The sequence below is a fragment of the Benincasa hispida genome, chromosome 1, assembly GCF_009727055.1.
Source record: "Benincasa hispida cultivar B227 chromosome 1, ASM972705v1, whole genome shotgun sequence".
In the NCBI taxonomy this organism is placed as follows: Eukaryota; Viridiplantae; Streptophyta; class Magnoliopsida; order Cucurbitales; family Cucurbitaceae; genus Benincasa; species Benincasa hispida.
This window is the reverse complement of record NC_052349.1, coordinates 12,900,630-12,924,639: the sequence shown is the minus strand read 5'-3', so window position 1 is coordinate 12,924,639 and position 24,010 is coordinate 12,900,630. Positions and strand designations below refer to the sequence as shown.

The 24,010-nt window shown below is 36.7% G+C and overlaps 1 protein-coding gene across 1 annotated transcript; it reads left to right on the top strand.

The window, feature by feature from the left end:
• Positions 1–351: 351 nt before the first annotated feature.
• LOC120075968 lies at positions 352–959 on the top strand. Its single transcript, XM_039029735.1, has 2 exons — positions 352–426; positions 477–959. The coding sequence occupies exons 1-2, from the start codon at positions 352–354 to the stop codon at positions 957–959; spliced, it is 558 nt and encodes a 185-aa protein (XP_038885663.1).
• The last annotated feature ends 23,051 nt before the right edge of the window (positions 960–24,010 follow it).

Here is a 24,010-nt window from a genome sequence, read left to right as displayed (position 1 = left end):
TTCAACAAAAGAAAAGGCTCATGCATGACTGTAAATTCTATTATTGGGATGAGTTCAACTTGTACAAAAGAGGTCCTGACCAAATCTTGAGAAAATGCATTTCAGAGACGACATTTCAATGCATCCTCTATTAATGTCATGAATCACCATATGTTGGGTATTTTGGAAGTCAGCACACAACTACAAAGGTCTTACAGAGCGGATACTACTGGCTCACCTTATTTTAGGATGAATGTGAATGTCATAAAGTGCGACAGGTGCCAACGCACTGGGAAAAATTCAGAAAAAAATGAAATGCCAATGAATGTTATTCTGGAGGTGGAATTATTTGATGTTTGATGGATCGATTTTATGGGGCCATTTTCACCATCTACTGGCCATAACTACATCTTGTTAGCTGTTGACTATGCATCCAAATGGGTGGAGGTAATTTCTTGTGCTTCAAATGATGAGATCATGGTCTCAAATTCTTGTAGAAAAACATTTTCACTCGCTTTGGCACTCTGCGTGCTATTATAAGCGATGAAGGCACACATTTCATCAATCGCATCGTCAGCAAAATTCTTATCAAATACAACATTCACCACAAAATAGCCACAGCATACCACCCTCAGACAAATGGTCAGGTTGAGATATCAAACAGGGAAATCAAGATAGTGTTGAAAAAAGTTGTCAACCTGACACGTAAAGATTGGGCTCAAAGACTAAATGAAGCGTTATGGGCATACCGTACTGCATACAAAACTCCTATAAGAATGTCCTCATACACTCTAGTCTTTGGCAAAGCCTACCACTTGCCATTGGAACTTGAACACAAAGCGTTTTGGGCTACGAAAAAACTTAACTTTGATCTGAAGGTCGCGGGAGAGGCGACGAAGCTTCAGCTGTTAGAATTAGATGAATGGAGGTTGCAGACATATGAGAATGCCAAAATCTACAAGGAACAAATGAAGCATTGACATGATCAATGCATTCGTAAGAAAGATTTTGAAATTGGCCAAAAAGTCCTATTAACTTTTGATTGCATCTTTTTCCAACAAAGCTGAAATTGCGTTGGTCAGGACTATTCATCATCAAAGAAGTCTACCTGCATGGAGTGGTAAAATTAATTAGTGAAGATGGAGCTAACACATTCAAAGTGAATGAACAAAGGATCAAGCCTTACTATGGAGGGGATTTCAATTGCGAAAAGATCTCTATAGACTTGGGGGAGCCCGAATGATGTGGTACAAAGAGTTCCTACCCCATAAAGCAACATCCGTTATGGGACGCATCGTATCCTTTTTTTTGTATCCTTTTATACTTTGGTTCTTTTCATTTAATTTCTTATTTATTATTGTTGTTCTTCTAGTTTCTTTGTTTTTTTTTTTATCAATGATTACTTGCTAAAATCGAACTTTGGGAAGAGGGTAATCGAGGTTTCTGAGGAGATGAGTAATGCGATGAGATTGGTGATGCATGGGAATTGTAGCTCAACGTATCTCCAAAAGAACTCATCACAGGTAAGGGAACAATATGTCATCCTAGTTTAGTTTGATGAAAAGACACACTACCTAGCATTCCATCAGTTCACCATTATTACGTGCAACATTATGATTATCTCGAATTGCGAGGCAGTTTATCGTTCCCTTTTCCATTCTTTGCCTATTTAAATCCCTCTTCTCGAATGACCCAATTCTTCACGCTTTACCAAAAAACCCTAAACTCTCTAAATCCTAAAAAATTTTCGGTGAAACTTCAAAGCCTTCAGTTTAACTCCCTTCAGATTACATCTCCTCTACTTACATTCAAAATGGTCTACCAAAACACTCCGTCCTTTATTCGATCTTCTACTACCACCTACCTGTATAAAGTGGTGTTCCCATCCGTTTCTATTCAACCATCTCCTTTCTAGTTGCTACTTCACCAACCTATGCGCCTCCATCCACGATGGTCTCACCATCGCCATTTAACCCTACACTCATCCTTATTCGCATCTTAGTCCTCATCTCCACACAATCGCCTACAACCAGCGACCTCCATCACAAACAAAGCAAGGCGAAGGGATGAACGAGAAGTCTACGGAGAAAATTCTAAAAAACTTAAAGCCACTCGAATCCCTAGATGAAGGCATAGTAAATCAACCAGATATTCAGTAGACTAGCATTGAAGCATTGCTACTTGGGTCTGGCAATGCGGTGAGCAAGGGGAAACAAGGTGGAACTGAATTGGTTGACGTAGAAGGGGAACCCCTTGCAAAAAAAAAAAAAATCCAAAAGAGGAAAGGAAAAGAAGCGATGGAGCCAGTGTTCTAGCCTCTTCTACAGAGGCACTGACAAAGGAATTTCAAAGAAAGGCCAAAAAGGTAAGGGAAGGCCTAGGAGGAATAAGGAAGGAAGCAGAGTCCTTAATCGCAGTAACAGAGCTTCACCATGAGATTCACAATAAGAAGCTTAAATGCGTGGGAATTTCATCGCAGTCTTAGCCTGACAAGTCATTAGATAGTGTGGAATGAGTTGCGATGGAATTTGAAAAAGAATTACGTGAAGAAAGTGAAAAAGAAGAGAGAGCCAGACAAGAAAAAGCTCAGCGTATTAAGCACAATTTACAAAAGATAAAGGAAGAAAAACGGTTGCCACGGGAGGAGGAGGTGAGAAAGAGGAGAGAAATTGAAAAATCTAAGGTGGAAGAGAAAAGTAAGGGAGCAAGAAAAGAAAAATTGCAAAAGCAAGCGATGGCAAAGAAGGAGGAAAAGGGCAAGGCACCTGCGGTAGAGGAAGAAAGAATTCCAAAGAAGAGGCCCTCAATTCTGATCGAAATGGGCTTCTTCCTAGAAAGCACGCCTCTATCTCCTTTCATCATCAATATGATCAACATATTGGGTTGGAGAGATTTTTGTGAAGAGGCTAGAACGGTCAAGCCATCTATAGTGATAGCGTTCTATGAAGGGAAGCCTCACACTGGGCGATACAAAGCAGATACTGGGGAAGTTATAATTGGATTTGGCATTGAGAAGATTAATCACTTGTATAATTTGGAAGACATTTTTGACGTCGTGGGAAATAGAATTATCGAGGGCCCAATATCTGAGGAACAAAAAGAGGCGTTGAAGACCGTAGCACTACCTGAGACGAAATGGAACGTCTCAGCAAAAGAGGTCAAGACGTTGTCATTGCACAACCTAATGCCAGAAGCCAACGTGTGGTTGTACTTCATCAAAAGAAAGCTTCTCCCCATAACTCATGACCATTTGGTCTCCAAAGAAAGAATGGTGACCACTTTCTGTATCATGTGGTTAATCCCTATCAATGTTGGTCGCTTAACCACAAATCAAATTTGGTCATTCTTCTCAACACCAAGGGGCAGATATTCTTCCCTTCATCATTGAGCTCTGTGTAGCACAAGGATGGTTTGAAGAAGAAGAAGATGTGGCGATGAAAAGTACACTGATGAACAATTCCCTCCACCGCCTAATGAGGTTGCCAGCATAAGCAAACATCCAACCTAAGCCATAAACGAAGCAGCAGCCTCATCCCTAGACGACCATAGAAGCATCACAGCGAAAGAAAATCAAAGTAACTATCGCGTCAAAGGTTGAAGAAAGAATGCTACTCTCGCCCCAAATAGAAAAATCTCCACCACCTGAACCAGACCTTGAATCTCTGAGGCTAAGCATTGATCTCAATTTCTACACTCCATCGCTTGAAAAACCAACACCATCGGCTCCTGAAAATTAACCTCTTTTTGTTCTTCCCCTTGCATCCACATTACCAAGCCCATCACCTTCCCCTAAATTAGATAGCCCTCCACGTATCATTACTGATGACCCAAACCTGTCATCGCTTAGGATTGAAACAGACGTTGGCTTCGGCATTGGCAAGGATAGTGAGCATCAGCTTGGTGAAGAAATACAACACAATTAAGTAAATGAATCTGAAGGGATCGGCCCCAAAGAGGAATGGTATATATTCCTTCATGATGACCTCCATGAACCAATCTTAGGGGGTATCGATGACCTATCGTGGCAGCAGCAATCAATTCAAACGCAAATGAATGAGCTAAGGTGACAATAAGACAAACTCGTTAGACAAGATAAAAAGTTGAAGGAGTTTGTTTGAGACCAGCAGAGCACAACGTATGACTTCATACGACAGTTGATGGAAGGGCAGCACGACCAATTCCATTTTATGATCAAATTTTTTCAGAATGTTGTCGCTTGCCTAGTGGTGGTGCCACCTATTCTCTCGCATCTTCAGAACACGTTGTAGTTTTCTAATGAAAACCCACCGCGAGATCGCAACAACGATGCAGGAGAAAATTCCAATTGGGGGTGGTGTCCTTCCTTGTTTCTTTTGTTTTATTTTATCTTGTGCTGCTCTCACTCTCTCGTATCATCGCCCCAATTGTTGAATATGAATTCGATGGAATTTTATCTATCCTTTATGCCTTTTCCTTTGTTTGAATCACACATATACTTTTGATCACCTATTAACCTTCTGTTGCTTTGTTTGTCAATAATGACTTCAATGATGAAATTATGCTCTAACACTAACGCCTAGATTGACATCAATACTAAGTTTTTGGATTTTTTCCTTTGAAATTATTTATAGGATTTAGTAAGTATGCAAGCTTTACGTCAAACTTCTTTTACAATAGCTTTCTAATTCCATCGTATAATTCTCTTCTTCAGCAATGAGGACCTTGCTGCCCTCTAAATTTGGGGTCGGGAGGGGAACAAAAGTTTTGTGAACATAAAAGCTTTCGAAATTTGTTAATCTCCTTGAATATTTAAAAAAAAAAAAAAGCATGAGATCGGAATTGGCTCGTAGTTGGATGTCCCATGACACTTGTAGGGGCAAGCCAAAACGAATGCAAGAATCGTGATCAACGCAAGAAATCATTGATCGCAACTCCACTGCCATAAAAGTCATAAGGCATGAGCTTAAATTGAAAAGAGCGATCGATTCATAGTTGGATGTCCACATGACACCCATAGGGGAAAGCCAAAACGAAGGTCAGACGCTTGGATCAGCGCAAGATCACAGCAGAAATAACGAGGAGATTTTGTTTTTTAATTCTGTTCAAAACCTTCATTTCTGAAGAAAATGAAATATGAGATTGTCTTAGAAATGAGTAGAGGATTTTTGACAAATAAGCTTGCAACTTCTCAAGGTTAGAAATAAATTCAGAAGAAAAAGGAATAAAGCTCAAGGGTAACTTGTAGCTTAAACATGTATGTAAAGACGTACGGGTGGATCATGTTTAAATGATAGCCTAAATGGTCTGTAGTAGATGGACAAGATTGGATGCCTTATCCTGGTGATAATACGAGTAGGACCCATTTTGTAAATGTTTCAATTGTTGTAAAGTGCTACAAATGATCTGATTTTGATCATTCATGTAGAGACATGTGAACGGGAGTATTCTATACAAAGGAGTTTATATAAAACTGGACCATAAAATGTTTAGTCTTATTATATAACGACGTTCATAATAGAGACTTACATTTCACTAGAATGACCATAAGTAACATGACCTGAATCCTGAATGAGTTGTGAACTCCTACCTATGAAGACAATCCTTTGATTTTTATGGGTGAGAGTGGCCAGATCACCGACTCAACAAGCCTATAATTTTGGGGATTTGTCTGGTTGGGGAATAGGGAACATAGCCACACGAGAAGGAATTCACTCCTTCCCCAACGTCGGGGTAAGTAGATAAATTTCTCCCTTAAGGGATGATATTAAGGCTTGAACAATGTGGCGCCACACTTTTTCTGACTTGAAAGGGGTTTGGTCATAGTTAGAATATGATTTATTATTCATTAGAGGGATCAGTGGTACTTAAAAAGTTAGATGTAACTACAGGGAAAAAACGGAATTTTAGCCCAATTGTACTTTCGAGCAATTTGTGAAAGGTCATTATACTGTTGGTTGGTTATATCCAATGGACATATAAATATATCTGTAGTGCGAAAAGTGCCTATCGGTCATTAGTGGAGTACCCGATAGTTAACGGATGGTGAATAATTTAATTAAAAGTGATTAATTAATTATTCACGTACAGTTTGAGCTTCAAGCTACAGGTCCATGAGGTCCCCTTTGTAGCTCAACGGGAATTAATGAGAATCAGTTTTTTGATTAATTTGAATTATTCAAATTAATTGAGGAAATTAATTATATGTGATATAATTAATTTATTCAAGAGGAAATAAATATTTGAATATGATTCAAATGTTAATTATGTGAATTTGATTCATATAATCTAATATAAATGAGATTTATATTAAATTCATAGATGAGAGAATTAAAACTATAGGTTATATTGTGTATGATGCAATATTAAACTATAGGTTGTATGTTATATATGATATAACATATGGTTATTACATACATACATACATACATACATACATACATACATACATACATGAATAACGTAGTGAAAAAACACAGAGCAGAGAAAAGTTCGATATCTTCCTTCTCCTCTCTTGCTTCTCAATTCCCTCTTCCAAAATAGCTAGAGTACACACTCCTCCTGGATTCTCACCCAGAGAATACAGTGGCTTCTTTCGTGGTGGTGTCTTTCGGTTCGAAGGGATTTCATTGAATAACGGTCTACAAAGGTAAGGGTTTTTGAAACCCAAATTTTATTTTTTCTACATTTTCTTCCAAGCATGTTGTTTTTAGTTACATGAATAATTATGTATGATTGCTGTAAAATTATGATTTTGTAAATTTTGAGTTTGGGTCTGATCCCGTGTTCCGCTCAAGGATCTTCAATGGTTCCTTTAGTTAATACGAGCCTTATGATAAGATGAAGGTTCGACTAAAGACATGATAATGGAAAAGCAGTGACAGTCTTTGAGATATTGAGGAGTTTCTCTTATCTGGGTGGAGCGATGAATGGGTGCAGATTTAAGTTCCATACTGGGAGCAGATGGTAGATCCGAAAGGACAATGGTAGGAGAAGAGTGATCGAGCTCGGAGACAGGTAGCGTGGGAAACTTAGGGTTAGGCAAAGAATCACAGGGAAAAAATAGATTAGTGGAGGAATCAGTGAAGAACGAGTGGGGGCTAGTTAGGGAAGCATGAAATGTAGAAAAATTAGAAAACATACGATGTTCTAAAAAAGTGACATGGAGGGAAATACATAACCGTTTAGAATAGTATTTCAACACTAGAACCCTTTATGTTCAGTTCCATAACCAAGAAAACAACATAGATGAGCACGATGTTCAAGTTTGGTATGTTCATGAGGATGTAGTAGAACAAAACAAGCACATCCAAGAACTTTAAGATGAGAGTAAGAGAAAGATGTACTATACAACCGTTCAAAGGGAGATAAGTTGTGGATAAAAGAGGAGTGTAGATGATTGATGACATAAACAAATGTGAGAGCGACCTCAGCCTAAAACCTCTTGGGGCAAAATGTAGATAAAGATGTCCATTTAACTCACAAGGCTAAGGCCTTGCACCAAATGGGGTAGGGAGTCCCCAATTAGACGAGGAACGAGGGAGGGAGAGGGGGAAAATTGTTTCTTGTTGGCTAAATGATGGGGACGGGGAATATATTCCCCACCCTGCTTTCCCACCTCGCCCCGGTTATACATATTTAATTTTTATATAAGGTACATAAATATATATACTATGTTTATAATAATATATATATGTAATTATAAATAAAGTTAATTAATTATATATAACTTTTTATTTGATATATTTATTTCTTAATAAGTAGAGATTAAAATATATTGTTGTAATATTTAAATTTTAATTTTTAGAAATTTTGAAAATTAAACATTTTAATCATATATTTGTCACATATGAGTGAGGTATGATATAGTGATTTAAGTTAATTATTTTTTTTTATAAAAAGATCTAAACCGAGAAAAAATCCACACAGGGAACCCCCGTGCCCACCCTCGCCCCATGGACATATCTAGATGTAGAGAGAACTTAAGCATGAACAGAATCGAGAATATAGTGATGTTTTCATTCGACTCGACCATTTTGTTGAGAGGTATAAGAAAATGAATGTTGGACAAGAGTGCCTTATTGTGCGAGGAAAGAAAGAAGCTGTGAGTCTTTATACTCCATTTCATTATATGTGCGAAGAATTTTGATGGTTCGAGAAAACTGTGTATGAACCATTTTGGCAAACTCAATGTAGATTTGGGGTAAGAAAGAATGACTTTTAAGAAAGTATATCCAAGTAAAATGAGAGTAGTCATCAATAAATAACACAAAATATCGATAACATTTTACTGTAGAAGTAGGAGTAGGACCCCAAATATTAGAATGAATTAGACCAAACGGTGTACCACATAATGAAGCTGAAGTAGATAAAGATAAAGCATGTTGCTTTGCAAGTTTGCAATGTAAATAGTCAAATGAACTAGATTTAGAAACATTATTGAAAATACCAACAAAAATTAAATTACAAAGTTTGTTAGGAGGTGCATGACCAAGATGAAGATGCCAATGATATGCATAGGTATTGGTGACAACAATAGAAATAAATGCAAGAACAGGTGACTGAAAGGATGTGAGCTCAAATAAGTTTTCCACTTTGCGACTTGTATCAATCATCTAACCTGTTGCAAATCCTGAATTTGACAACCATGAGAAGAAAAAGATATGGTTAGACCAAGGTCACGTAGTTAACTAACAAAGGTAAGGTTAAATGTTAGATTGAGTGAAGGAACTCTGATACTAGAGAACCAATGAGTGGAAGCAGATCATTTTAAATCCCATTGTGAAAGAACATACACATTTACAATCAAACAGAACAAAGGATCGAGTAAACATACCTTTAAAGAACCTTTTCTTCTAGTATTTCCTCGATCGAACTCAGCAACGCGTCCAATAACATGAACGCAACATGCCTCTGGAAAAACCTCAATCAACAACGAGTGAAACTCAATCCTCGACCCTTGAACGGAAACTTGACACTACCATGAGGCTACCTTGGTATTCTCAATGTGAGAATCCAGGAGGTGTAGGCTCTATATATATTTGGAAGAGCGATGGAGGAACTAGACGATCAGGTAGATGATCGAGTAAGTGGGAGAAGGAATAAGCCTATCTTATAGACTTGTGTACTCGACCGTTTAGCAAGCGAGTGATTATTGTATAGAATACTCGATCGATCGTTTACTCTCTCAACCAAGCTATCGTATATCTTCGTGCTTTTTGCGCGTGGATTTTTCAAAATAAAAAAAAATTTCACTTGTATCCATTCGGTTGCTATAAACTTACTAAAACCACCCACTAAGGTGGTTATTTAGAGAAAAATAAAAATCAATTATATTATAATTGATTTATTATAAATAAATACAATAACTAATTTATCATATTATATTTATAACCTATAATTTTAATATTATATCATATACAACATATAAACCATAGTTCTTTTTCTCCTTTATGACATTTAATATAAATCATATTTATATTAATTCCTCCAATCAAATAATGTATCAAATACATTAAATCAATTATATCACATATAATTGAATTAATTTAATTATATCATATATAATCAAATTCCCTCTTGTTAATTTGAACACTTCAAACTAACCCAAAAACCGATTCTCAACATGAATCCATTGAGATACCAAGGGACCTTATGGACCTGTAGCTTGAAGCTCCAACAGTACGTGAATAATTTACTAAAATATTTAATCACGATATCCACCATCCGTTAACGGCCAGACACTTCACTAAAGGCCGACAACTGCACTATTCACACTACAATTATATTTCTGTGTCCATCGAATATAACCAATCAACAGTACAATGACTTTTTACAAATCGCTCCTAAGTACAGCTGGGCCAATTTACCATTTTCTCCTTATAGTTACATATAACTCCTTAAGTACCACTAATTCCTTTAACGAACAATACATCATAGTCCCACTATGAGTAAACCCTTTTCGGGCCAAGAAAAGGTATGGCGCAACATTGTTCAAGCCCCAGAATTAACCTTTAAGGGAACAATTTATCTATTTACCCCTACTTCGGGGAAGGAGTGAATTCCATCTTGTGTAGCTGAGTTCTCAGCTCCCCAATCAGACGAATCCCCAAAGTGGTAGGTTTGAGTCGGCGATCTGGCCACTGCACCCATGCAAATCAAAGAACCACTCTCATAGACAGGAGTTCACAACTCACTCAAAATTAAGGTAATGTTACCTATGGTCATCTTAGTGAAATGACAGTCTCTATCATGAACGACGTTATATAACGAGACTAAACATTTCGTGGTCCGTTCTTATACAAACTTCTTTGTATAGAGCATCCCCACTCGCATGCTAATATACGAATGGTCAGGATCAGACCATTTGTAGCACTTTACAACATTTGTATCACCTACAAAGTGGGTCACACTCATAGTGTCACCAGGTTAAGGTTTTCGTCCTTTATCCATATACTACAGACCATTTAGGTTATCACTTAAAGCACGATCCACTTGTATGTCTCCACATACATGTTTAAGTTACAATGATAACTAGAGATCTTAGTTTATTAGTTTGTGGTTAATGCAACTAAAATATCTCATATTTCATAGACTAGAGTGAATAAAATATTTCATATTATAAACCACAAAACTGTTTGTTCATACATGTGTTTACAAACTACAGGAGCCTACGAGATTTAGGGCATCAACCCCATCATTAAGAACATGAAAAGTATTGGAAAGATTTATGGTAGGTGTGTCAATAGTGCCAATGTGGGAACTAGACATGTGGTTACCATCAGCTGAATGAACTAGGGGAAGAGATTTAATAGGGGCAGAGGAAGACAATAATGTTATATTTGAGGTCATATGATTACAACAAGCTGAATTTGAAGGGATTTGAAATGTCCACACGGCGGAAGTGAACGATCACTTGTCTTTGAAATACAGTTTACAGAAAATTAAATTAATAGAGCAAACGGAAACAAAAATAGACATACAGATCTTAAGCATACTTATACTTGAATTTAGAGGAGAAATGACAAGATAAATACATACCCTTGAAGAAATAATTTCTTCATGTTTCCTCTCCACAACAATAGATAACCAACTATGATAACTCCTCCCAAACTCAGCAACATCAGACACGACCACAAAAAAGTCTTCATTGTTCTCCTCAAGGAGGGAACCAAAGGAGGGTTTGTGGGCTTCATTTTGGTAAGGGAGAAAAAGAGAATTCTTGAGAGAATTATGGTAGAAGTTGAAGGAAGAAGATGAGAGGGAAAAACACAGAACTCTTTTGTATTTCAAAAACCATATCATGTATTGCTCCTTCCCCCTTTAAAAAACCAATTAAAATAAGAGAACAATATGAAGGAGTTATAATAACTTCCTCCACCATTAATAATAACTCCTAAGGAGTTATCAACCTTTTTGAATTCAAAATTCAAAACCAATTTAATTATATTAACCAATTAATACAATTAAACTATAATAAAGAACCCATAGTTTATTATATTACATATAATAGAATCTATTGTTTATATTCTCTCATATAACTCATAGTATTAATAGGAATCATATTCATATTAATTTTAACATATAGTTTTTTAATAATCATATTCATATAATTAATATTTGAATCATATTCAAATATTTATTTCCCCATAAAACTATATAGATTTAATATGAATCAAATTCACATTAAATTTTAACATATAGTTTCTATATGAATCATATTCATATAATTAATATGTGAATCATATTCAAATATTTATTTCTCTCATAAAACTATATAGATTTAATATGAATCACATTCACATTAGTTTTAACATATAGTTTTTATATGAATCTCGTCCATATAATAAATATTTGAATCATATTCAAATACTTATAACTCTCATTAAACTATATAATGTATCAACATACATTATATTTTATAATGTTTCAGCATACATCATCTTAATTGTATCACAAACAATTAATTCCCTTTGATTAATTTGAACAACTCAAATTAAACCAAAATCATTTTGATTCTCTTTAGTCCTTATTGAGCTAACAAGGGGACCTTATGGACCTACAGATTGAAGCTCCAATAATACAGATTAATTGATTAAACTCTTTAATAAAATTAACCAATATTCATTAATTGTTGGTCACTCCATTAAAGACCAACAACCGCACTCTTCGCACTGTAGATATATTTTTGTGTCCATTAGATATAGCCAATCAATAGTCGCTAACCCTTCACAAATTTCTCATAAGTACAGTTGGATAAAAAAAATACCATTTTACCCCTGCAGTTACATCTAACTCCTTAAGTACCATTGGTCTCTCTAATGAATAATTAGTCACAGTCCAACTATAACTAGATCCCTTTTTAGCCAGTGAGAGGGTGAGGGCCCTCATTGTTCAAGACCTAGAACCAGCCCTTAAGGGAGTAATTCATCTATTTATCTTAACAAAGGGAATGAATGAATTTTATCTTGTGTAGTTGAGTTCCCAGCTCCCCAAATCTAGCCACTCTCACCTATGCAGATCAAAGGACTGCACTCATAGGCAGGAAAGAAGTTCACAACTCACTCGGGATTAAGGTCAAATAACCTATTGTCATTCTAGTGAAAAGTGAATCTCTTATAGAACCGGTGTTATGAAGAGAGATTCAACATTTCGTGGTTTGGTCTTATACAAACTCTTTTTATAGGATATCCTCGCTCACATGTCTCCACATGAATTATAATAATTATAAAATATAATGTATGTATCACAAAGCAGGTCGTATCAGTATTGTTACCGGATAAGGTACCCAACCATATCCGTCTACTACAGATCTGAGATTATTACATAAACATAATTCACCTGTAGGTTAACCACATGCATGTATAAGTTACATAAAATAACCTTGGATCTTGCTTTAATGGATTATTGCATATAAAAACTAATCAACCATTAATTCAAATAACATATAACTATGAGGCTTTAGGGCATATATCCCAACAGAATCAAGGAACCAAGATGTACCTGGTGATAGCAAAAGCAAGGGAATTGGAAGAGAGCACCTGTTTAAGTAAATCTTGAAGGTCACTGATCTGGAGACTCGGAGAAATGAGATGTGTCGTATTAAAAGAGGTGGCAACAGTAACAACAAATGGGGAACCAAGTTTAGGAGAACTCTTTGACTTAGTGGTGTAACCTGGGGGGCGAGGTGGTTGGATAGGACAATTGTTTAAAATATAACCTTGCTTGTGACAATACCTGCACTCAATGGTAAAGCAATTAGTAAACTTATGACCGTGTAATTTATAATTTTTTTAGAAAGGTGATTCAGATGGAGAACGTGGATGAGTGGTCGCGAGAGCAACATTAGATGACAGAGAGGAGACTAGACCAAGTCTTTTCACCTAAAAAGAATTTCCTGGATCGCAACATCGAGAGATGGTAAATGACTGTGATGTAATAAGGCAACACAAATGGACTCATATTCTAGACAGAGTCCCATAAAGACCTTGATGAGTTGCAGATGATTAGGACTGATCTTAGCATGGTTTAGCTGAGTCCAAATTGATTAGAGAATAGTGAGGCACTCATTCATAGGTTGCCCGACATCCTGATTGGTGCTGACTAGAGTAGTGTGTAACTGATAGTAGTGAGCTAGACCAATAGTTTGGAACCATATAGATAAAAAATTCCAAAGTTCTTTAGAAGTATCGAATGCATCAAATTGGATATGTATAGCAGGGATGGAAGTGTTACCCAACTAAGTGATTCTCGAGTGATATTTTCTATCTCAATCCTCTAGTCTTTCAATAAACATACCTTCTTCTTCAGTAGCCCATTTGTCAGGTTTGATGAGATCTCTAGTAACAATCTGCCATAGCTTGCGACCTAAAAAAAACTCTTCATTTGATGAGCCTAAGTGATGTAGTTGGTGTCATTAGGCATGGTGCTAATAGGAAGAAATATGTCAATTTTTTCCATTATAGGCAGAAAGGGAAAATGAGACATAGTATTTTATAACCTTCACAAACCATAATGTATAGATCTAGTGAGCTCAAGGCCAATGAATATTAAAGACAAATGGATTTGCTACTGAAGCAAAGAGGTGTGAATGATTGTCAAAGTCCAATGGCTAGGGAACGACTGTTGAACGGCTGATTGATACTGGCATTGACCAAATCTGTGTGGATCTAAAGAGGTGTGAGCAACTGGATAGCTAAACGACTAGAGAAGAAAGTCGAACAGATCAAAATTGACACGAATGGCTGAATGACTTCGATAGCTGACCAGATGGAGGAGGTAATCGAGCAAATCTAAACCAATTCTTGAATCCATGATTGAACAGTTGAACAACTGCTTGAATCCGCAATCTGGGGCTAGTAGAGATTGCACGCCAAATAGACAGGAGACAAGGCGATAAGGTGCACCTCGAGGGTGATAGGATATACAAGCATGCAACGGAAGCAAAAAGAATCAATAAGCACATTAATTACATTTAATTTTAGTTCTAAAACATGTTATTGCAGAAAAATGAAGAGGGTTTCAATTTCAACATACCTTTGATGAATTTTCCCAAATCTAAGCTACTTTTCACGTTAATTCAACTCCAAATCGACAGTGAACCACCAAGAGATATTCTCTACTAATCTCAGCCTTGAATCTGAGTGGTGGAACTCGAATTTGAGTGAATTTGTGAAGTTAGAAACGTGGGTTCTATGAGGAAGAAGATGAGTTGTAGAAAATCATATTTTCAGCTTCAGCCCCTCTATTGTAATGCTAAGGTGTGTGATGTTCTATGCACGAAATGATGAGATACTACTTCTATATATGCGTTAATTATGGATGTTCACGTAGTATGCCATGTGTTGTCACAAGTTTCCTTATGATGGAACCAAGTGTAATTCCACTGCAAGTTTATCGGTATGATCCGAGGTCGAACACAGGTACTGTTTTAGGTTATTGTGGTATGTTCGTGATATATGCGACCAGGTTTTTCAATCTTTAAAAGGTGTTTATACAAGTATATAAAATTGCAATAAAATAAAGTAAAGCGGTAAAAATGCGATAATAAAATAAAAATACAGTAAACCTAAGCTAGATGATACAAGATACAGGCTTCATGATACAAGATGCTGGGGTCAAGGCTGGCTGTGAAGGTTATGAAAAGAACGTGGAATGCGGCGGTAAGTCTTATGAACGGAATAGAAAGAGAAAGATAAATAATATAACAGCGCAAGTTCTCAATTGTGTTGAATCTATAAATACTATTCCGCTCTTCTCTTGGCGTACACCTTTCAGTGATTGGCCGCGCTCCTACATGTCTGTGGTGAAACAGAGACTAACGTAATGAACGCAAGGTTGCTTCCATGTCTGGAAGTACTACTTGCTTTAGTTAACGCATTCTTCTAACCTTCTCTCGATAGATCGGAATGACATTTTCACTTCTGCTCTCACAGGTGAAGATGTCGTTTAGCATGCCTTAGCTAAACACATTTTATATCTTTAACACAAATTAAGTACTTATTTAATTCACATTGATTATCAGGGAATTAATAAAACACCATGGAGAAAGTGATTAATGGGGGAACGGAAATAGACAGAGAATAGTATATGAAAACTATCGAAACATTTAATATGTCTATTAAGCGTTTGATACATGGTGTGTGAATGAAGAGATAAAGAGAAAGTGAAATACAACGATGAAAGAGATAGAATAGATACAAACAAGCGCCAACGTCTTGGCACCAATTCGATGGAAATCTGCTTGCCAGTTTGGATGGATCTGATGGTAGGATGAGCTTCCTTCTCAGGCTTGCTCAACCGGTAGCAGAAATCTATGCACATAGCTTTAGATCGGGTATTTGGTAGATTAGATATGAGATTCACCTCTCGGCCTTATCTCGTCTTCTTCCCGGATTTCTTCACTTAAGCACTCAGCTCAGCCTTTTCTCTCAACACTTTAGTAGCAATTAGCCCTGTATCCAGTAGCATAAGTTTTCTCTGAAATCTATGGGGTATTTATAGCTGCAGGTCTTTGACTCCGGCCTTGTGGTCCCCACTGATTGTTATGATAATTTCGAAGATGGAGGAATAATTATTTCTCCTGTTATGCAATCACACTGTCAATTCTGCACAACTATTAGTTGTACACGTGTTTCAATCCTCCGCTTATGCGTTGCTCAACTGCATCTTTCAATCGTGAGTTCACATACGGTGTTGTTTTTATTACCGTATGCGGTTGAAATACAGCTCTGGATCAACTGTCGCATTACGTCGTCATTGCGGTGATCGTCTCTTCATTGTTGATTGACGGGCGCAATGTGACAGAGATGCGTTGGTCAATTTCTCTTGAGCCTTGAATGCAAGCAGTGACTTAGTTTCCTGCAAAACAGAGTAAAATTCGGCTTGTCTTCCATCTTTATGGTGTTAGTAGGTGTAATTGCAATCATTTATAATTATTGTAAATCTAGGCTAATTTTCATACAATTGGTGTGTATTAACTAACTTTTGGCCGAAATATCTAGATAAGGTGGCATAAATAGCTTGTATTTCTACAAGTTGTCACCCTCTCAATCTCAGTCAATTGGAAAGGTTTTTATCCTTTTTCAACATGCAAGCACTTCAGATCCCACCATGCCAACACCTACTTGAAGTTTTAATGGGATTTGTGAAGGAACTCTAAAACTAGAGAACCAGTGAGCGAAAGCAGATCGTTCCAAACTTCATTGTGAAAGAATTCAAACGTTTACAGTTATACAGAAACAGTTATGCATAAAGACTAAATTACAACATGCTTCTTCAAAGTAAATACAAAGGGAACAAGTATAATACCTTTGGAGAACTCTTTCCTCACGATCAAACTTCAACGCGTCCAAACAAGAACTTGAATGCAACGAGAAATTCAACAAATAACACAAACTAGAAAATTATTGATCACAATCGAGTGCAACTCAATCCTCGACCCTCAAAGAAAACTCGACCCCGCTACAAGGGTACCTTAGTATTCTCAGCGTGAGAATTCAAGAGTTATGGGCTCTGTATAATTTCGAGAGGGAAGTTGGAGGTAAACGATCGAGTATGCGATCAAACGATCGTGTAGAAGAAGAAGCCTATCGTATAGACTTGCTACTCGATCTTGTAGAAACGAGTACTATCATATAGTTACTCGATGCTTGATCGCTTATGCTCTGTAAGACTATTGTGTAGTAAAACCTTTTTACTCGATAGTTAATCTTTTTGAGATGATACAACCGAATTAATTTGGAAAATAATTTTTTCTTTTATCTCACAGTTACCATAAAACCAGAAATAACCTCCCACTTAAGTCGGTTATAGATAAAAGAATTATCAATATTGTATCATATACAACATATAAACCATAGTTCTTTTTCTATTTTATGGTATTTAATATAAATCATATTTATATTATTTCCTTCAATCAAATAATGTATCAAATACATTATATCAATTATATCACATATAATTGAATCAATTTAATTATATCATATATAATCAAATTTCCTCTTGTTAATTTGAACACTTAAAACTAACTCAAAATCTAATTCTCAACTTGAACCCATTGAGCTACTAAAGAGACCTTATGGACTTGTAGCTTGAAGCTCCAACGATACGTGAATAACTGACAAAATTCTTTAATCACGATATCCACCATCTGTTAACTGTCGGGCAGTCCACTAAGGACCGACAGTTGCACTTTTCGCATTACAGATATATTTCTGTGTCCATATAACCAATCAACAGTGTCTTCACAAATCGCTTGTAAGTACAGCTTGACCAATTTACCGTTTTTCTCATGTAGTTACATCTAACTCCTTAACTACCACTAATTCCTCTAATGAACACTAAGTCATAGTCCCACTATGATTGAGTCCTCTCTTCCCAAGAGAGGGTGTGACCACTATGTTCAAGACCCGGAATCAACCCTTAAGGGAGAAATTTATCTACTTACCCCTGCTTCGGAGAAGGAGTGAATTCCGTCTTGTGTAGTTGAGTTCCCAACTCCCCAATCAGACGAATCCCCAAAATGGTAGGTTTGTTAAGTTGGCAATCTAGCCACTCTCACCCATATGAATCAAAGGACCGCCCTCATGAGCAAAAGTTCCCAACTCACTCAGAATTAAGATCATGTCACCTATGGTCATCCTAATGAAATGTAAGTCTCAATTATCAACGGTGTTATATAAAGAGACTAATCATTTCGTGATCCGGTCTTATATAAACTCTTTGTATAGGATACCCCTGCTAGCATGTCTCCACATGAATGATCAAGATTAGACCATTTGTAGCACTTTACAACACTTGTAACATCTACAAAGCGGGTTGTATCCATAGTGTCACTAGGATAAGGTATCCCTTCTTATCCATCTACTATAAACCATTTAGATTATTAATTTATACAAGATCTACGTGTATATCTCGACATACTTGTTTAAATTTACATAAAATAGCCTCATATATTAGTTTATTGGATTGAGTAAATACTTATAAAATAATACTTATTTTATTAATAACAAACTACGAGACTAATAGGAGATTTAGGAAATCATTCCCAACAATTTGTGTGTTCATCAAGGAGAAACACCTCCTACTAAGTTCAATTGCGGGAAAAACCCACTTAGAACTTTTTTTTTTTTAATTTTCAAATTAATTTCTTTTAATTAATTATGTAATTAATCATAATTTGATTTAATTAATTATCAATTAATCAAATCTAAAATTACAAAATCCAATTTCTCTAATTGAATTTAAAATTGAAAATTAATTTTATTTTTAATAAATTAAACATATTTAATTAATCAATTAATTTAATATTAAATATTAAATTAATCACACACCTGATTTTAAAACAGGAATCTCGTTCATGTAATCAATATTTAAATATTATAAACTCTCCAATTTCATCTAATTTCAACAAATTAAATGTTTAATTATATCGAATATAATTACACAAACCCTAATTTGAATTAGAACTTATTCAAATTCAAACCCTAATTCTAATTTAAGCATTTTCAAATTGAAATTCAGTTTGAACAATTCAAATTGATATCATTCCAAATTCACTCAATTTATTAATTCAAGGTGTTCATGTTTTACGAGCTAGTAGAAGGAACTTATGGAACTACAGATCATGAGCTCCAACGATTTAAGATTAATTAGCTAAAACTCTTTAGACCAAATTAATTAGTATTCGTTAACTATCAAGTCACACCACTATAGTTCGATAGTTGCACTCTCCTCACTGTAGATATATTTGTGTCCACATGATTTAACCATAACTAGTAAGTCGACCCTTCACAGGTTGTTCGTAATAACGGCTGGGTCAATATGCCGTTTTACCTCAATAATACGTCTTGCTCCTTAAGATTCTACTAAGCCTCTAATGAACAATTTGTTTATGATCCAATCACTAAATCGGATCCCTCTCGGGCCAAAGAGAGGGTGAGGCCATTTGTTCAAGACCTGGATTCAGTACTTAAGAGAAAACCCTTTCTCCTATCCCTAAATCGGGTAGGCATTAATTCTATCTTGCACCCTATGTCCCCAACTATCTACTCGGTCTTACCCCAAAAATGGGAGGCTTATTGAGCTAGTGCTGTTAAGACAACCCTTACCCATGCAAATCTAAGGGTAATCCCAAATAAATAGGAATTCATAGTTAGCTCAAGATTAAGATTGAGTTATCTAAATCATCTAAACAAAATAGTCCGTCTTAAATAGTAAACAATGTTAGAAAGTAAGAGTGACTTATTTCTTGGTCTGATATTATGCAAACTCATTGCATATGACACCCCCACTCATCATGTCAATACATGAACGAATTAGGATCACTTCATTTGTAGCACCTTTACAACAACTTATAACCGCTACGGAGTAGGCCGCATCCAATAGTGTTACCAAAATAAGGTACCCAACCTTGTTCGTATACTATAGACTATTTTGGCTATATGCTCGAACTTGATCCATCTTTATGTCTCTACATAAAGTTCAAGCATTCATGTAATACCCATGAACCTTAGTTTATTGGATTTAGACTTTATGAATGCAATTTAAAGATTCAATAAAAACTTTATTGAAGAGATGTTGAATAACATCTTTATTGATAATAGAATATATTTAACTTTACAACAACCCAACATTACTTCCACTTGGACTAAAACTCTAGTGGATCAATATATAAAAATATACACATTGTTGAGTTACAATGAGAGAATAAATACTAAAGAATAAACACAATAAACTCGAGCGTCAGATACTTGATGACGGAAAATTAGCTATAAATTACTTGACGACTAAAGTTCCATGGACGCAATATGCGATGCATGTTCTTAATGTATGCGTTGATTATCATGCGTCGGAGGTCATGCGTTGGAGGGAACTATGCGTTAACAAATATACGCGATGACCATGCGTTCCTGTCACAAGTTTTCTTGCATTCACGCTAAGTATAACGCGAGCGCAAGTTTCTCGGGTGATCCGAGGTCGAACACAGGGACTTGTACTAAATACTATTCGGTAATGTGCATGCAGTGGTTGATAAAAGAATGATGGAGGGGTTTCTAAGCTAAAACTATTCCTATTCCTAACTAACAGACAACGCAATGAGAATATGAATGAGAGGTAAAGATACGACAACTATTGATAGGAAGTAAATGGATGGAAAAATAGATAAAATGTGGAGATGTCTTCACTGCAACACTGAGCTTGACCGCAAGGGCAACCTCAGCCAACACAAGCTATGCGATCATGCTACACACACTTGAGCCTAACTCTAGGACGTATGTGATGTATATGTGATAGTGCCGAGAAGCATATGCCTAAACCTCCATAACCCGCTCACGTGCTCTCGTTGCATGAGCGTGATAGCAGCATATCACCACCATATCCTACTTCCTGGACGCATGCAATATCCTATCTGTAGGGTGCATACGCTGTGTGATAGCAAACGGAGCTTATTCCTAATTTCCCCATTCTTGCTTATACGTTCCAATCCGCTCTCTCGAGTCTTAGATTTGGGTTTTAGACTACTCTCTCAAGTATGCCTAAATGATGAATGATGCACTCATAAGACAAGGTAATCACATAAACTTGGCTGACGTAAGATTATTCCTATCTCTAGTGAATACTTGCTTACATTGCTTAATGCGACCAACCACTTACCCTCCTGAGCAGTTAGTTGTTGCTGACTTTGCTCATATACAAGCGTTGCATCTGCCTATAGACAGGCGTTGCTACAGCTTCACACTAAAAAAAATAAGGTTTTCTCACACACTCACACAACGCACACCTCTCGGTGGTTTGCTACATGCTTCATATCTCTAATCCACTTGACTAAGTATGCAATACTCTAGCAATCTCATTAAGTGATGCAATGAAAGTTAAAGATGCTAAATAAAGAAGATGGAGATGGAATCGAAGGAAACACATAAATGCATTGAACACATATTGTATTAATTCCTTAATCCCAAAATGTAATACAATACAATATGAGAAAAGAAGAGAAAATAAAATGGCCAACTGGAAGCAATGTCTTGCTTCCAGCAGATGTGTGTCAAGGCTGCGGTGGGCAGTAAGTGTCAGCCAAAGGGTTGATAACTGCTGCAGCCACGCCCTTCTCTAGGCTGAGAGGGTGGTCTGGGGCGGGGTGTGACATTGACTCACTCAGAATGGAAGAACGAGGTGAAGAACTCTCAAGCTTCTTTCTCACGCATTTGTCTGGATCACAAGAATCCGCCCTAAGGCAAACCTCAGGCGAAAACCTTAGATAATTTGAACTTCTGCTCATCTGCTTCTATATATAGATCTTGGATTGCCGACAACATTAATGGACTGCTCTGATTCTGACATTCGCGGCACTTTAGTCCTTTCTAAATCTCTGCTGCTAACAACGTGGTAGGTGAAATGTCAACATCACCTTTTGATTTTCCCGAGATATGCGTGTGCGTTCATTCCACCAACCTTGTGTTGATCCCTTTATTATGTGTTATCGTGTAGCCGCAATCGTGCAGTGACCGCATTCGCTTAATACCGCAACTTCTACACGATGACTGTAATCGCTTGATGATCGTAACTCTCATGCGATGGATGAATGCGGCTGATTACCGCAACATCCATCTGTTTATCGAAAGCGTTTGCCTTTGCGATGGAGAGTTTCTCCGCATGCGGTCGTCTATACGGTAGCCCGGCTTCCGCGTTTGCATCCACTTCCTGCGTTAGCTACAAAAATAGATAGTTGAACGCATAATAACGCATAATAATGGGTTAGCCGAGATTCTTAATGTTGGACGCCGCAAGCTCATTTTCTCATGAATTTCTAACATAATTGCCGCATATTATGCTTAACAGTCCTCATAATTCTAAAAAAAAGGCCTAAGCTGACATGCATTTCTACATATCATCAATAACTATAAATTCTCCCACTTGCCTAATTATAAGTATCTCGTAGACCTAGTCCTACCAGATGACCCTCGAACACTTTAACGAAAAGGGCCTTGGTAAATGGATCAACTAAATTACCTCGTGAGGCTATTTGCGTGATAATCATGTCTTCTTTGTGTACAATCTTCCTGATGAGATGGTACTTTCGCTCGATGTGCTTTCCTCGTTTATGCCTTCGAGGCTCCTTTGAATTTGCAACTGCTTCATTGTTATCACAATATAGGGTGACTGACAGGTGCATATTTGGAACCACTTCCAAATCAGATAGGAATTTTTTTAGCCACATACTGCTTCTTTCGCCGCTTCACTTGCAGCTACATACTCAGCTTCCATTGTGGAGTCAGTAATACAACTTTGCTTGATACTTCTCTACACTACTGCTCCTCCATTTAGAGTGAATACTGGTCTCGAAGTTGATTTCCTTGAATCTATATCGGTTTGGAAGTCAGAATCAGTGTATCTTGTAAGGATCAGATCCTTATCACCATACACGAGCATGTAATTTCTCATTCTCTAAAGATACTTGAGAATGTTCTTAACGGTAGTCCAATGATCATATCTAGGATTGGATTAAACCTATTGACTATTCCAACGACATAGCATATGTCAGGACGAGTACACAACATAGCATACATTAAACTCCCTACTGCTAATGCATATGAAATTCGTTTCATAACCTCAACATCTTGAGGTGTCTTAGGACTTTGTTCTTTGGACAGATGAATTCCATGTCTGAAAGGCAACGTTCCTTTCTTGGAATTTTGCATCTTATATCTAGACAACATCTTGTCTATATAAGATGCTTGAGATAATGTTAAGGTTTTGTTCTTGCAGTTCTGAACTATTTGGATCCCAAAAACATATTGTGCTTCTCCCAAATCTTTCATTGGAATTGCGTAGCCAGTCATCTTTTAATGTCAGCTAGAAATTCTCCTTCATTTTCACTGAGTAGAATAGCATCAATATACAACACCAGAAAAGCAACAGTTTTGTTAACGATTTTCTTACAAACGTAAGGTTCGTCAACATTTTGTTCAAAGCCGTAAGTTTTGATCACAGTGTCAAATCTCATATTTCAGAATCTAGATGCTTATTTCAACCCATAAATGGATCAGTTAAGCTTGCAAACTTTTTGCTCTTGACCCTATTTAATTAACCCTTCTGGTTGAGACATGTAGATACTCTCTTTAAGATAGTCATTCAGAAAGGTTGTCTTGACATCCATTTGCCATATTTCATAATCATAAAATGCAGCTATGGACAAGAGTATTCTGATTGACTTTATCATGGCAACCGGAGAGAAGATTTCTTCATAGTCTACCACTTCTCTTTGGGTAAACCCTTTTGCCACAAGTCTTACTTTGTAGGTTTGTACCTTATTAGCTTAGTCTCATTTTCTCTTATATATCCACCTTCAACCGATGGGTTTTACCCCTTCATGTTGATCTACAAGATCTCAGACAGAATTAAAGTATATAGACTCCATTGCAAGGTCTATGGCTTTGATCCACTAGTCTCTGTCAACATCAATCATTGCTTCTTTGAAAGTCAATGGATCCTCTAAGCCATCACCTGGTATGATGGTTTGAATTTCAATTAAACCCATGTACCGGTCAGGCTG